The sequence below is a fragment of the Arachis ipaensis genome, chromosome B02, assembly GCF_000816755.2.
Source record: "Arachis ipaensis cultivar K30076 chromosome B02, Araip1.1, whole genome shotgun sequence".
In the NCBI taxonomy this organism is placed as follows: Eukaryota; Viridiplantae; Streptophyta; class Magnoliopsida; order Fabales; family Fabaceae; genus Arachis; species Arachis ipaensis.
Window position 1 is genome coordinate 22,564,692 of NC_029786.2, and position 16,751 is coordinate 22,581,442.

Below are 16,751 nucleotides of genomic sequence, written 5' to 3' on the forward strand. Positions count from 1 at the left end.
TAATAAGTGAGAGTGTGCATTGGAGGCATGTAGCGTGCTAATTTTCTAAGAAGCTTATAACAGATACATGGTGGCTGATTTTTGAAGTGCATTTTTGTTTTTTAAAAGCTATAGCATACCTGATATAGACCTCCTCCAAGCTTAATTGTCTGATTTGTCAAGTTAGAGAGGTCAAGAACCACATCTCCAGGACACTACACAAATATTGGGAAAAAAAATTCCCCAATTTACATAACAGAGAAATGTTAGATATGATCAACTTAACTATTTTCTGCAAACAGAAAAAGGATGTATGTAAGAATGACCACTCACCACTAACTTGTCAACTAAGCTTGTAGACGAACTGGATTGCCTACTTTCCATTTGGTAGAAATTATGCAGGATGGTGGTGGTGACTGGTGCGAGGCTGCGAGTGCAAGAGGAAGAAGGCTGGCTGGGTTGTGGTTGGAGATGGCTGACTGGCTGAAGAAGGGACCAAGTGAGAAATGCAGGGGAGGCTGGGAACTCTGCGTCTCTGTCACTGCCTCCTTGGTGTGGCGTGCCCTAACTCCCGAGGCCAAACCCATACTTTTCAACCGGGTTGAGCGGTTGAGCCAACCCTTGCCATAACCCGGTTGAGTGCATCCAAATGAAATCGGGCCAGATTCGGCCTAAATCCATCGAGTCTAAGCTGGATCCTACATCCTACTAAATGAAAAAGTGAAATTTGACGCACAACTTATTTCAATTTTTTAAATTTTAGTTATTCTTAAATTAGGACTATCCAAATGGATCTGGTTGATATGGGCTTATGGCCTATTTCATGAATTTTTTTTCAAAAATAAGTTACGAAAATAAAAAGTTTAACAAACTCAATCCAATTTTCCCGTAAATTAAACGAGTTGGATCACAAAATAAATAGGTGAAGTCGCTTAACCCGTTTAAATTTTTTATCAATTTTTTTTATTTTTTAATATTTTAACAATATTTTTAACAATTTGACTCAAATACATGAAATTTTAACCAAAATATCTCAAATTCAAACCCAAAAACATATTAAAAAACAAAAACATTTGATCCAAAGTTGGTATTTTAATTCAAAAGTTATTTTTATTTTTTAAATAAAAATCACCTATTTAAACAAAAATAAATAAATAAATAGATTAGTCCATTTAATCTGTCATACTTTTATTTTAGAGATATGTATATACTTGATATATAATTGTCTTATATGTTTAAATAAACGAGCCTAAAACAAACCATTTAGAGTAGATGGAAGGGACATACGTTGTAATTCAAAAATATTTCTAAGCTCCTTTTCTGAAGTTAATGCCAGACAAATCACTTTTTCCGGAGGCCAAGTTTCATGGGATTAAAGATGTCATTATTCCTTACTCGCCATATCCACCAAAGTCCCAAAAAGAACTTGAACGGATGCTCTCTGCTATGATACAAGAACCAGTTCTTCAAATCCAAAGAATGACAAGAAATATCCAACCTATGCCAGACAAGCTGAGCTTTTGGACAATCCCGAATACAATGTAAAACCGATTCCTGGCTAGAAAGACATCTTGGACACCTATCCGATGACGACATCCCTCTTCTAAAGCGAAAACTTGCAGTAGGAAGAGCCTCCTTAAGACACAACCAAGCCAAAAACTTATGCTTTTCCGGAACAAGCTAACGGCAAAGCCAAAGCCAATTCTCCCGCTCCTCCCAACCAAACAGCTGCTTACACAACCACAAGTAACCATCGCATGAGTCATAGACTTTGGCAGCAGACCCACTCCAATACCAACCCACTTCCGGACCTACTTGTTCATCTGGATTGTAAGAGAGAATATTACCTTTCAGATTTTGAGATAAAGGAGAATAAAGAGTATCCAAATGCCACCTACCAAACGACCAAATATCCTGTATCCGGAGATTCAAATCAGAAATGTGGACATAATCCATCTCATTAGATAACCGTCCTTCTCTCCTCCAGCTAGAAAACCAAAAATTCTGGTTCAAATCTCCAATACACCAAGCAAACCCATCCTTCAACACTTCCCAAGCCTTGCAAAGACACCTCCAAATGGGAGAGTCCTTGTTCTTAGGATAACTAAAACAGTCATATAGAGATGATCGGTATTTGGCATCCAATAATTGGACCCATAGCTTGTTTGGCTGCTGGAAAAAAGTCCAAACTAGCTTCCCAAGAAGAGCAATATTTACACAATAAGGATCTCTAATCCCCAAACCTCCATATTTTTTTGGAGTAACCAGTACCTTCCAACTAATAAGATTCAATCCTCTTCCATCAACTTGTCCTTTCCAAAAAAAATTCCTCATCATAGACTCCAATTTACTAATGATTCCATTGGGAAAAATAGAGACCTGCATCTGGTACGTGGGAATAGCAGTAGCAACAGAATTAACCAAGCAGAGCCTACCAGCCCGATTGAGTAAACTTCCTTTCCAGCTTGCTAGCCTACTCTGAATCTTATCCAGGACACCATTGAAAGCTGAACGAGTCACCCTAGAAAGGCTAAGGGTAACTCCAAGATACTTGCCCAAGTCCTGGACAAATCTGATAGAGGATACCCCAGTAAAAACCTCTTTCCTTGTTGCAGAGACATTCTTGGAGCAAAGCGCTTTAGACTTCTCAACATTAATCTTCATCCCAGATGCTTTGCAAAAAGTCTCTAAAACCAACATCACATTTTGCACTTGTCTCTTTGTAGCTTTACAGAACAGAAGCAAGTCATCCGCAAACATTAAGTGGGATATTCTTGGTCTTCCTCTAGAAATAGCAATCGGCTCCCACAAGCCCAAATCAACCTGATGACTAATAAAGCATGCCAATCGCTCCATACACAACACAAAAAGATAGGGTGACATAGGGTCTCCTTGTCTAAGACCTCGGCTAAGAGTAAAGCCATTCAGACGACTCCCATTCCAAAGAATAGATAAGGAAGAAGCAGTGACACAATTCATAATCAAATTAAGAGTAGGAATAGGAAAACCAAAGCTTTTAAGGGTATGAGCTAAAAACCTCCAGTCAACTCTGTCATAAGCTTTCTCCAGATCAATCTTAAAGGCCAGTGTGCCTTTCTTTGATTTAGTCTTCTTCATAAAGTGGAGGACTTCTTGAGCAATAATGATGTTGTCAGGAGTTCCTCGTCCCAGAATAAATCCTCCTTGAAGCGGGCCAACAATCTCTACAAGATGAGGACGAAGCCTATTAACAAGGACCTTCGTGATGATCTTGTAAACTACATTGCAGAGACTAATCAGCCTGAAATCTTTCATAGATACCGGTGATTCAACCTTTGGAATGAGAACCAATAAAGTCTCCAACATTCTCGGATCAAGAGGAACACCAGAGAATGCCTGCTTAACCATCTTCCAAACATCAAAACCAATGATCTCCCAATATTCTTTGAAGAAGAAAACTTGAAACTCATCAAGACCCGGAGCTTTAAAAGAGTTCATGTGAAAAACAGCTGCTTTGACTTCCTCCATAGTAACTGGTGCCGTAAGGTTATTGCAAGCTTCCTCATTCAGAGAAGGAAGAGGCACATCACCAAGGCAACCCAAATCAATATCATCCAAATGACAGAATAAGCTTTTATAGAAAGACTCTGCTTCTTGACTCAGAACCTCTGGATCAGTTTCCCACACTCCATCCTTGAGAAAAAGGCCATGAATCTTATTATGCTTCCTTCGCGCAAGAGTTTGAATATGAAAGAATCTTGTATTCCTATCCCCGAACCTTACCCACTGCTCGCTGGACTTTTGGAACCATAGGAGCTCTTCTTGCACTAGAGTATTATTATAATCATCAAGCAACTGTTGCTCTTTCTGACGCAAATAAATATTATCCACCACTTCCAAACGCTTTTGTAAATAATTAATCTGCTGCTCTAATTCACATTTCTTAACAAAAATGTTACCAAATACCTTCGAGTTAAACTCTAGTGAATTCTTCTGTACTTCCGAAAGCTTGCCATGAATTCCTTTATTACCAGACCACCATGACTGGTTCACAATATCCCTATACCCAGGATGAGTAGCCCAAGCAGCAACAAATCGGAAAGGTCGATTCCCTTTAGGCTGAGGACGACCTTTACAACGCACCAGAATAGGGCAATGATCATACTGAAGCCTATTTAAAACTTCTGCATAAGCCTCTGAAGTTTCCAAAAAAAAAACATGGTATACCTTTTAAGTTTAAAGGCTCCATGTGATGTGGAAGAATGTTAGTTCTTTATATTTTATGCGGCCCGAAGATTGAGTATCAAATCAAGTGATAGAATTGAAACTTTTGTAACGTTAACGCCATGAAATAGGTCATTTCCTTCAACAGCACCTAAAGTAGTTCCACCTCAGAGTTGACACTTATTGTAAACTTGAGGATCACTTTTTACTCAATTACTTCTTACCCATATCTTTTTTGCCTTTGGAATTTGGGCAGTGCTACGGTGATGAAAGGAATAATTTTTCTTATATGCTGAAGCAACGTGGAGAGGCTGGTTGGTAGACATGTGTCAAGTTGTTCTCCAAAAAATAGCAACTCTGACTAGAAGCAGAAACAACAGACTATAACAGATAAAGTAGATTAACTAGATAAGTATTATGTTGTGTTAATTATTATGATTAAATGGTTGGGCTATTTTTAGTTGAAGCCCAGTAAGATTTTTTGCAGCTGGATTATTTATTCAACATAAATGGATTGGGATGCTACCTTATCCCTCCCTATGCTTAGTCCCAGTCTAATGATAATGATAATGATAATGATAATGATAATAATAATAATAATAACTACTATGTGAAAGAAGTGTTGAAAGAATTAGGGTAACGTCTAATAATAATAATAATAATAATAATAATAATAATAATAATAATAATAATAATAATAATAATAATAATAATAACTACTACTACTATGTGAAAGAAGTGTTGAAAGAGTTAGGGTAACCCAGACTCTCTATCGGTGTTAGGAGGGGGAAGGCTGACGACAGTAGACGGTGAAAGGCCTGAGAAAGTGAAGGGTACGAAGGGAAAGGAACGGGAACAGGGCTGATTAGTGTCGGTACCATTTACGCCAATAAATTTTTTCAACAGAACACATGTATTTCGTACGTTAAAGATTATGCTTGGTTGTATGTTTATGCAAGGGTGTGTTTGAGTTGTAAGGTGGAAGAAAAGTTAAAATTAAAGTCCGAGGTTTTTTGTTCACAAAAGAGGATGCGATGAAAAATAAGCAAATAAAATTGATGCCAAATTTTCTTTATTTGTAAGTGTTATTGGGGATTTGTTGGTAATGCATATAATTTGTGATGTAAGATATTTTTCTGACGTAATGATGGCCAAGAATAATTTTTTAGAAATAAAAAGAGCTTGTTGTTATTGTTGCATGTTTGATTGTAAAAATCTTTAGTCTAAGTTGATGAGTAAGTGTAGCGTGCTTTCTTCATATGTCAAAATAAAGTAATATTTAGGATAATTGCACTTAATCCGTAGAAATGCAGGTATATCATGTATTGGGGTAGGTAAGTACTGCAAAGGTGTGGATTAGTGAGTATAGTGTGATGTTGTTCAAGAAACATTATGTTCTGCGACTCAGGTATTGTATTTGGAATTAGTCAATGACACTGGTGACGAGATTTTTTTGTTGCTGTCTTAGTCATCAGTTAATTTTATTATTTATTTTGATGCAATTTTTGTTCCAGGGTAGTCGTTGTTGAATTTATTGAACTCAAAAATTGATTGAAGATTTTAGTGGCTGAGAGTGGATATGAAATGTTGGATGAAGAAGCCGGTGACTATGGAGATGTATTGCAGTTGAGTAAGGAAGAGATAATGAGTAAGGCATTCCGAAGCGATGAAGCAGCATATGAATTTTATAGGAGGTTCGGCAAATATTTTGGTTTTGGTATTCGGAAGGGTGACTCAGGAAAAGATGAAAGTGGAAGGGTTATTTGTAGGAGATTTTTTTGTAATAGAGCGGGTCTAAGACAACGTCATCACTATGATACGCTAGATAGGCCGAGAGGTCACAGACCGGAAACGCACACAAATTGTGAGGCGAAGCTGTCAGTCTACCTTGATGTGGTCAGTGGTATATGGAAGGTGAGAAAAATAGTATTGGATCATAACCATGATTTAACTCCGGCATATATGGTTCATATGATGACGAATTTTAGAGAAATAAGTTGTTCTGCCAAGGCACAAATATCTGGTATGCAAGCTCATGGTATTCCGACGTCTAAGATTCTGGGGTATATGGCTGGACAGGCTGGTGGCTATTCTCTAATGGGCTTCACTAAGAAGGATGCATACAATTATATTAACAAGGCTAAGCGTGCAAAGATTATAGATAGGGACTCTAATGCCGCTGTTGTATATCTGGAGGGAAAAGCGGGGGCCGATCCGATGTCGATGGCTAGGTATAATTTTACTAAGGATAATATGCTGGCCAATATATTTTGGGCTGACTGTGGCAGTAGAGTTGATTACCAATACTTTGGGGATGCTTTAGCCTTTAATTCGACCTACAAGAAAAATAAATATCGGAGACCGCTAGTGATTTTTTCTGGTGTGAATAACCATAAGCAGATGACAATATTTGGGTTTGGCTTGGTGTCAGATGAAAGCATTGGGTCTTATAAGTAGTTGTTGGAAAATTTGTTGGAAGTCATGTGTAGCAAGAAGCCGTCAGTTGTAGTCACGGATGGCTGTGATTCAATGAAAGCTGCAATCAAGTATGTTTTTCTGGAGGTAACACATCGATTGTGTGCTTGGCATATGGAGAAGAACGTAACCACTAATGTGAAGGAAGAGAGACTGCGGCAATGTTTCACCCGGTGGCTGTACTCAGATATGAAAATAGATGAATTTGAGGCTGAGTGGGATGATGCCATTGAAGAGTATGGGTTGCAAAATAGTTTTTGGGCCAAAGAAACTTTTCAGAAGAGGATGATGTGGGCTAATGCGTATCTACAAGACAAGTTTTGTGATGGTTTTCGGACAACATCCCGGTAAGAAGGTATTAACGTGTACGTGAAGACTTTTCTTAAGTCTAGGCACAGTCTCCTTGATATGGTTCAAAATTTGGAGTTGGTCATGCGAGAGTACCGAAATAAAGAATTACTTGCACAATTTAGATCATTTCATGGGATGCCGGTAATGACAACTTGTTTGGATCCTCTTGAAAAGTATGCTACAGATGTATACACACGGGAGATATTCATTGATGCGAAGAAGGAAATAGTGGGTGTCGGTGCAGTTAATTTTTTAGCCAAGATTAGACGTTCTACCACAATGGTGTACACATTAGAGGAATATGGCGACCCAGGTAGAGAGATCTTGGTGTTGTACGATAGGGTTTCAAGAAAAATGGAGTGTCGATGCAGTTTTTGGAGCCAAAAGGGAATTCCCTGTCGTCACATGTTTTTTTGTAATGAAGCATGAGCATTTGACTTAGATTCCTGAAAGGTTGGTTCTGAAGAGGTGGTGCAAGGATGCAAAGTCATTGGATAAATATGCCGAGATAACGGAAGTTGGTAGTGAAAGGGGTTTCTTGTTGCGCCATGGAGCACTTCATGCAGTCGCACAGTGGATGCTATATGTTGGAGCTAGGATCCCATCATCATTCACACATGCGCTTAACGGTCTCCATACACTCTGCCAGGAACTGGATAGCTACCATGAAAATGTCCGTCAGAAGAAAGCAAACGATACGGTTGATTTACATGACCCTGATGTGGTGAAGACTAAGGGTGCCCCTCGTGTTAGAAGGCAGGCCGGAAGGATGAGGCGCTGCACCTGTTGCCGGAAAACAGGGCACACAAAACGGCACTGTAATGCAGACCGTGCCTTTGTTTCAAAAACTAAAGACAACAAAGATTTGAAGCAACAAATTTAGGGTCGGAGGGGTCATCACCAACGGAAAGGGTGAAAACGCCGCAGATCCTTTCTTATTGTAGCAAGTACATTCATGTGTTGCAAAAATTATGAGTATTTATTCGTAATGATGACTTCATTTCCCTGATTGTCGTGCAGGTCCGATTCGACAAGGGCAACAAGGGTGATCCTAAACCTAACAAATTGGCTATGCAGGTAGAGTTAGAGGAATCGGGTTCCAAGAATAGATTAAAAGATGAAATACCTGCTGCAACTGGGTGTAATGAGACTATGGAATCTGACAGGAACGTGAGAAGTAACACAAATGAGTTACTAACACAGGTACGTGGTTTTGGTAAGTTTGTCCTGGTTAAAAATTCGAGTTTCATACTCATGTTCTGGTGGCACCGAATAAGGAATTCTCAAACCGAATGTGGTAATTACATTTACTTTAATTTGTGTAGCTGATGACTCAAATAATTGATATCAGTGCAAGACTGGGTTCGAGGCTCCCAGCATAATTAGTAGCCAGAGATCGATTACATTAGAGAATTTAGTTTCATTATATTATATTGTGGTATTTATTTTCTAAAGTGTAATTTTCTCTCCCTGCTTGAGTATAGTATTGGTTGGGTGGCTGACTGCCTAACTTAGTTCCAATGAAATGTTATTTGCTCCACCAATTAAGGAAATATAGAAAACAAATTATATCCTTTCTAAGGAAAATTATTGCGTCCAGGTATTTTCTATAGGAGTATGTTGATGAACGGATTTTTCTGTGGTAAAGAATTTCACAATAAATTCTCGTTGCAAGTATAGCTTCTAAACCAACAAAGAATACTTTCATATAAAAACTTGTTTGTCACTAAAGCAAACCCAATAAAATTAAACCGAAGTATTCAAACCTCGGGTCGTCTCTCAAGGAATTGCAGGGAGGTGTGTTACTTATAATTGGTTATGAGACTGTATCTTTCTGGGTTTTTGAAATAAGGAGTAAGGAAATAAAAGGGCAAGAAAGTAAATTAATAATTAAGAAAACTCTTGGCAAGGTATGAGAATTAGAAGTTCTATCCTAGTTATCCTTATCAATTGTGATGAGAATTGTTCGTTGCTCCCACTTAGTTAACCTCTAACTATGAAGGAAAGTCAAGTGGACTAATCAATTTGATTCCTCAAGTCCTGGTCAATTTCTAAGGAAAGACTAGCTTTATAGGGGATCCAAATCAACCAGCAACTTACAATTATCAATCAACACAGGAGGTTGATAACTCAAGAGTCTACAATTACTCAACCAAAGCCAAGAACATAGAAATCTAACTTAAAACCCTCCCAAGCATTTTAACAAATACTTGGAAGGCATAACACAAAAACATAGAAATGTAATAGGGAATGTGAAATCTAAACAACCAATGGCAAGCATCAATGATAACAAATAAAGAAAGCAATCATAAATATGAAATACCTCAAATTGCATTAAATGGGAAAATCAAATCTAACATGAAAAGTTCATAAATTCAATTGGAAAGATAAATAAACTAGAATGCTAAGACAATTAAAAGTAGAAGAGAAACTAAATTAAAGGAACATTGAACCTGGAATTGAGAAGAAATAAAACTAAAACCAGGAGAAATCCTAAAACTTAGAGAGAGGAAAGAGCCTCTCTCTCTAGAAACTACATCTAAAACCTAAAATTATGTGTATGAACGAATGCCTCAATGATTCTCCCACTCCGCAGCTTCTATTCTGTGTTTTCGGGCTTGAAAATGGGCCAAAAATAGTCCAGAAATCGCTGGGGGTGATTTCTGATACGTCCAGCACGTAGCTCTGTCACGTGTACGCGTCATCCATGCGTACGCGTGGATTGAACTTTCGCCAGGTCATGCGTACGCGTGATCCACATGTGTGTGTTGCCTAACAGTATGGCAACTATGGCAAATTATATATCATTTCGAAGCCCCGGATGTTAGCTTTCCAACGCAACTAAAATCGTCTCATTTGGACCTCTGTAGCTCAAGTTATGATCGATTTAATACAAAGAGGTCAGGCTGGACAGCTTAGCAATTCCTTCAATTTCTTGTATTCCTTCCACTTTTGCATGCTTCCTTTCTATCCTCTAAGCCATTCTTGCCCTATAAACCCTGAAATCACTTAATACACATATCACGGCATCGAATGGTAATAAGAGAGGATTAAAATTATCAAATTTAAGGCCAAAGAAGCATGTTTTCAATCATAGTACAAAATTAGGAAGGAAAATGTAAAACATGCGAATTATATGAATAAGTGTGAGTTTAGTGGATAAAATCAACTCAATTAAGTACGAAATGTACCACGAAATAGTGGTGCATCAAATCTCCCCACACTTAAACATTAGCATGTCCTCATGCTAAGCTCAAGAGAAGCTATAAAGGAGTGAAGAGGAACGGTAAAACTTATGAAATGCAACCTATCTATATGAATGCAACTAAATGCAAAATACTTCTACCTACTTGGTTAAAAGTAAACAAATTCTCCAAGACAAACATAAATCAGATTCCAGTAATTCAAATCGCACAATAAAAGACAAGTAAACTTGTAAGAAGATAGCTTATGAAAGTTGGGAACATAGAATCAAGCATTGAACCCTCACTGGAAGTGTATATGCACTCTAATCGCTCAAGTGTCTAGGGTTAATTCACTCTACTCTTCTCTAGTCATGCTTTCTAAAACTGTGTTCTTCATCTAACCAATCAACAAATATTTAGTATACCAATGCAAACATCATGAGGTCTTTTCAAGGTTGTAATGGGGCTAAGGTACGGGTGAGGATATATATATGGCCAAGTGAGCTATAATATGAATCTTTGACTAACCTAAGCTCTCACCTAACACACACACACACACACACACTCTATGTAAATCTAATTCATGCTTGGCTACCCAAAATTCCCACTTTTGTATATTTCACATACTCATGTACCAAATTTTTCTTCAATTTCATCACTTATGCATTGATCTTTTATTTAACTTAGCATTGGGGTAATTTTGTCCCCTTATTTATTTATGGGATAAGTATTATTTTGGTCCCTAACGTTGAGAATGGAGAGGAAGCTTGCAAAAATGGAAGGAACACAAGAAACCAAGGAGATGACCAGCGAACAATGACGCGAGCGCATGGCCCACGCGAGCGCGCGAAATAAAGAAATCACAACGACGTGAACGCGTGGATTGAATTCTGCACGAATGACGCGAAGGTAAAAGATTTGTGCATACATAAAGATAAAATTAATGACTTAGAAACTATTCCTTTAGGTAGTTCTATATCTTTTTTAATGGGGGGTATACCTGAAAAATGTAGTGATCCAGGTCCATGTATGGTTAACTGTACCATTGGAGTGTAATATTTTCTGACTGTATGTATGATTTTGGAGCATGTATTAGTATAATGCCTTTGTCTATATATGATACTTTGAGGCTCCCTCCCTTAAAAAGGTCGGTAGCTCGTTTTGTGTTAGCAGATAAAAGCATTATTACAGTAGTTGGAATTGCTGAAGATATATTAGTGAGCATTAAGGGGCTCACATTTTCCATTGACTTCTATATCCTGGAAATGCTCCCTAATGACTCAGGAAGACCATCATCGATCCTGCTTGGAAGACCATTCCTGAAGACTTCAAAGTTCAAGCTAGATGCATTCTCAGGAACTTACTCCTTTGAGATAGATGGAAGAACAGTAAGTTTCAGTTTAAATGAAGCTATGAAGCACCCTCCGGAAGACCATTCCATCTTCCAGTGTGACATTATTGATGAAACTATAGCTGAAGTTCAGCAAGAAGAAATGGAAGAGAAGCACATGGAGCAAGGTCCAAGCGTGGGGACACTTTCTAAAAACAATGAAGACCCTTTACCATTATCACCAGCCCCGGATGATCCAGTGCCTAGCTATGAGCAGAAATTAGAATTAAAACCCCTCCCTCCGCACCTCAAGTATGCTTACCTTGAGGATAAGCATAAGTTTCCAATTATCATTGCAAGGAAACTCACCTCTCAACAAGAAGAGCAACTGCTTAATGTGCTGAGAAAACATAAGAAAGCAATTGGATGGAGCTTGGCGGATATAGTAGGCATCAGTCCCCAAGTTTGTGAGCATAGAATATTCTTAGAAGAGGGAGCAAAGCCTATCCATCAGCCTCAAAGAAGATTGAATCCCACCATCTTAGAAGTTGTCAAGAAGGAAGTGACCAGGCTACTTGAAGTAGATATCATTTACCCAATCTCAGACAGTGAATGGGTTAGCCCAGTACAAGTAGTGCCCAAGAAGTCTGGAGTCACAATAATAAAGAATGAGCACGGAGAGCTCCTGACAACTAGAGTGCAGAATTCATGGAGAGTTTGCATTGACTATAGGCGTCTCAACCAAGCCACTCGCAAGAATCATTACCCCTTGCCATTCATTGATCAAATGCTTGATCGCCTGTCAGGTAAATCCCATTATTGTTTTTTAGATGGTTATACAGGATATTTTCAAATTCATATTGCTCCTGAAGATCAGGAGAAAACCACTTTTACATGTCCCTTTGGAACGTATGCTTATAAAAGAATGCCTTTTGGCTTGTGTAATACACCTGCTACTTTCCAAAGATGCATGATGAGTATCTTTTCAGATCTTATTGAGAACTGCATGAAAGTTTTTATGGATGATTTTAGCATCTATGGTGATTTATTTAGCCTTTGCTTGGATAGTTTATCTAAAGTATTAGACAGGTGTGTTAGTACAAACCTTGTGTTAAATTTTGAAATGTCACTTTATGGTAAAACAAGAAATTGTACTAGGACATGTTGTGTCTAATACTGGTATTTCTGTAGATCCAGTAAAGGTGGATGTTATTTCTAGTTTACCTTAGCCCTCCTCTGTGAGGGAAGTCCGTTCTTTCCTTGGCCATGCAGGTTTTTACAGGAGATTCATTAAGAACTTCATTAAGGTAGCACTACCTTTATCCAGATTGCTGCAGAAAGATACTGAGTTCGAGTTCAGTGAGGATTGTATGCAGGCATTTGATAAGCTGAAGATCGCTCTGACTCAAGCTCCAATCGTGAGAGGACCAGACTAGAGCCAGCCATTCGAAATTACGTGTGATGCTTCCAACCATGCAGTAGGAGCGGCGCTGGCTCAGCGCGAAGGTAAGGATCCTTTTGTAATCACTTATGCATCTAAAACTTTAGATGCTGCTCAATCTAATTACACTACTACTGAAAAAGAGCTTCTTGCTATTGTTTTTGCTCTGGATAAATTCCGAGCTTATTTACTTGGTACTAAGGTAGTAGTGTACTCAGACCATGCAGCTCTTAAATATCTATTAGCTAAAAAGGAGTCCAAACCAAGACTAATACGTTGGATACTGCTGCTGCAAGAATTTAATTTAGAAATCAAGGATAGAAGTGGTAACCAGAATCTAGTGGCAGACCACTTGAGTCGCCTTGAGCACATTAAGGATGATTCCAATCCTATAAATGATAATTTCCCATTTGATAGCTTACAAGCAGTATCTGAAGTAGTTCCTTGGTATGCACCTGTAACTAATTATCTAGTTAGCCACACTTTTCCTCCAAATTTCACTAAGCATCAAAGAGACAAGCTGAAAAGCGAGTCTAAATATTTTATATGGGATGATATATACTTGTGGAGGTGTGGTCCTGACCAGGTAATTAGATGGTGTGTGCCTCAATCAGAATTCCAGTCCATTTTAGAGGCCTGCCACTCATCTGAGAGTGGAGGACATTTTGGCCCTAAAAAAACAGCTAGAAAAATTCTAGACTGTGGATTCTGGTGGCCTACTCTTTTTAAAGACGCTGCTGAATTTTGTAAATCTTGTTCCCCATGCCAAAGGTTTGGTAATATATCCAAGAGGGATGAGATGCCTCAACAGATTATGCTTTTCTGTGAAATTTTTGATGTTTGGAGCATTGACTTCATGGGTCATTTTCCAAATTCTAATGGTTACTTTTATATACTGTTAGCTGTAGATTATGTTTCTAAATGGGTGGAAGCAATTCCTACCCGTACTGATGATGCTAACACTGTTGTTTCCTTTGTTTGAAACCATATTATTTGCCGTTTTGGAGCCCCACGAGCAATTGTGAGAGATCAAGGCACTCACTTTTGTAACAGGAGACTAACAGGATTACTGAAGAGACATGGGATAATTCACAAAGTAGCAACAACTTACCATCCCCAAACCAATGGGCAAGCAGAAGTCTCTAATAGAGAGATAAAATGTATTCTAGAGAAGATAGTAAAATCTCACAGGAAGGACTGGAGTGCCAGGCTACAAGATGCACTCTGGGCATATAGAACAGCATACAAGACACTCATTGGGATGAGCCCCTTCCGCTTAGTATACGAAAAGGCTTGCCACCTTCCAGTAGAGGTGGAACACAAGGCTTTCTGGGCTGTGAGGGAGTGCAACATGAATCTTGAGAAAGCTGGTGCTGAAAGAAAGCTGCAACTAGCAAAACTGGAGAATCTTCGCCTAGAAGCATATGACAACTCCAGGAGATACAAAGAAAAGATGAAGGCTGTCCATGACAAGCACATAAAAAGGAGAGAATTCAGACCAGGGGAGTTAGTTCTTCTTTATAACTCCAGACTGAGGCTTATGCCAGGCAAACTGAGATCAAGATGGGAAGGTCCATACAGAGTAGAAAAGGTAGAGCCATACGGAGTTTTCCACCTGCGTCATCCTTCTAGCTCCAAATTCTTAAAGGTCAATGGACATCGCCTGAAGCTTTATCATGGTGAGAAGATGAAAAATAACAAAGAACTAGAGGTTTTCCTCTTAGAAGACCCACCAACAGAAGCAGAATGAGCCTAACAAGCGTCCAACTTAAGGACGTAAAAGCAAAGTGCTAGGTGGGAGACAACCCACCATGGTATGATCGTTCAGTTTCAGTTTTAGATTTATTTTACTTTATTTCTATTTTTTATGATGTTAATGACTCTTCTCATAATTTCTACATATAGCCTGCATTCACGTTTGTATTAGCATTTTGCATATTTTTAATTAAAAAAAAACACACACGTGATGCGTAAGCGTCGCTGACGTGACCACGTCACAAGTGCATTAGGAAGAAAAGAAAAGTAAATAGAAAGTCATGCGAAAGCGTGGCTGGAGGCGTGCCTTAGGCACAATCATGCCCACGTGACCACGTCAATGTCGCGTCCGCGTCATTTCGGAAACGAGCCTTCCACGCGTCTGCGTCACCCACGCAAATGTGTGCCCTAAAAAAATCAACGTAAAAGAGGTGTATGGCAGCAAGTTATGATGGAGTTGGGCTGGAATGATGCTGGAAGCACCAGCCCCATCACGCTACCGCGTGCCCCACACGGCCGCGTCGTCCTAAAAATATGGCCATTCACGCGATCGCGTCAACTACGTGATCGCGTCAACCACGCGCTCGCGTCACCCTAAAATTTGGCAAAATAGGTTTGAAACAGAGAGTTGTGTGAACGCGTGGCTGCCCTCGCGCCATTCTCACAACTCAAGTCACGCGACCGTGTGACCCACGCGACCGCGTGACCCACGCGTCCACGTCACATGTGGCGCACAGATTATCCACATTAGCCAAAATATCTTATCTTTTCTTCCCCAAATCCTAATTTTTCTTTTCCCTTATTATTTCTTTCTTCCCCCTTCTTCCTTCTCTACTCATTCTCACTTTTTACCTTCTTCTTCCTTATTTTTCACATCCATTATCAAGGTTCTTTTCTTTCTTTCTTTACTTTTTACTTTTCTTTTATTATTTTTATTTATGTTTTCTTTTCCTTTTTCATTTCATTATCTATATTTTCTTTTTTCTTCTTTTCCTTTTTATTCCTTTAATTGGTGTTAGCAATTTCATTAGGTGATTATTTTCTTTTATACTTTTTGCTTGTGAGTTATTGTGGAATTGTTTGACAATTATATATTACTTTTCATAAGGGATTGCTTGCATGTTCAATTTACTACTTTCAATAACATATTCACCATGCATGCCAAGTGTTTGTGAAAAAGCCCGTATGGCATTGTGCATTATTTTAAATTATTCTATTCTACTACTTTAATGCCTGTTTTTTACAAAATCTCTTTTATATTTTATTAATTAAATATAATTGTCAATACAAACAGATTATTAGTTTGAAAGGCTTGGTAATCTAACTTGGACATTGAATGCTTGATCTATGCTACTCATGCCTTTGCCGGCATGCCAATAAATATCTTGCATTTAATTGACATCACATGCACTTGCTATATCACCTTTGATGAACTTTTCACATGTAGTCTAGACCATGTGTTAACGACATCCTTCTTTACTATGCATTGATTATCACCCTTAATATTCGCTCCCTTGCTCGAACCCTTAGCTTTACATGTACTTACCTCTTTTCTTTTTCAGGATGGCCACCAAGAAAGGTAAAGAGAAAGCTACTCCCAAACCACCAGTAAGGAGAGGAACAAAAAGAGCATTAGTGGAAGAGCCTTCTTAAATAGCGGTTAAACCCTCAACAAAAAGAACCAAGAGGATCATCAAGGTCGATGAAAAAGAGAAAGCCTTCCCAGCAAAGGACACTGCGCGGTTCACTAACCGCTACTGTGAGCAGATGTTCCCTATCCTGGCTGAAAGGAATTATAACAATGAGTATCTTCTCATCCTCCCAACCAACATTGCTGACATTTTTGAGCCCCGCATTGAGTGAAGATAATGGAGATTCCTACAGAGACAGCCACGGCAGGTTAATCTATCATGGGTAGTAGAGTTCTACTCAAATTTTCACATGCCAACCATGCAGTCTGTCTATGTCCGTCAGAAGCAAGTCCCTATAACAGAAGAAGCTATTCAACAAGTGAAGAACTGAAGATTGATGA

General features: G+C 38.7%; 3 protein-coding genes across 3 annotated transcripts in view; 2 read left to right on the plus strand and 1 right to left on the minus strand.

Annotated features, from left to right (window-relative positions):
- Window positions 1-589, minus strand: part of LOC107625118 (putative exosome complex component rrp40) — a 4,748-nt gene extending 4,159 nt beyond the window's left edge. The window contains exons 1-2 of the mRNA XM_016327696.2: window positions 313-589; window positions 120-194 (exon numbers count right to left, since the gene is read on the minus strand). Of these exons, the coding sequence (XP_016183182.1) occupies window positions 120-194; window positions 313-363 (126 nt within the window). The 5' untranslated portion in view covers window positions 364-589. The remainder of the gene's footprint in view (window positions 1-119; window positions 195-312) is intronic.
- On the plus strand, window positions 5,490-6,639 carry LOC107627032 (protein FAR1-RELATED SEQUENCE 5-like). Its single transcript, XM_016329912.1, has 2 exons — window positions 5,490-5,495; window positions 5,740-6,639. The coding sequence occupies exons 1-2, from the start codon at window positions 5,490-5,492 to the stop codon at window positions 6,637-6,639; spliced, it is 906 nt and encodes a 301-aa protein (XP_016185398.1).
- LOC107627033 (protein FAR1-RELATED SEQUENCE 8-like) lies at window positions 6,664-8,390 on the plus strand. Its single transcript, XM_016329913.1, has 5 exons — window positions 6,664-7,004; window positions 7,050-7,350; window positions 7,451-7,846; window positions 8,029-8,211; window positions 8,334-8,390. Exons 1-5 carry the CDS (start codon window positions 6,664-6,666, stop codon window positions 8,388-8,390), a joined length of 1,278 nt encoding a protein of 425 aa, XP_016185399.1.

Coding starts and splice junctions, on each gene's coding strand:
- LOC107627033 (XM_016329913.1), top strand. CDS start 6,664: ATGTGTAGCAAGAAGCCGTCAGTTGTAGTCACGGATGGCTGTGATTCA. Junction 7,005..7,049: donor GGTTTTCGGACAACATCCCG/GTAAGAAGGTAT, acceptor TCTTAAGTCTAG/GCACAGTCTCCTTGATATGG. Junction 8,212..8,333: donor CAAATGAGTTACTAACACAG/GTACGTGGTTTT, acceptor TAATTTGTGTAG/CTGATGACTCAAATAATTGA.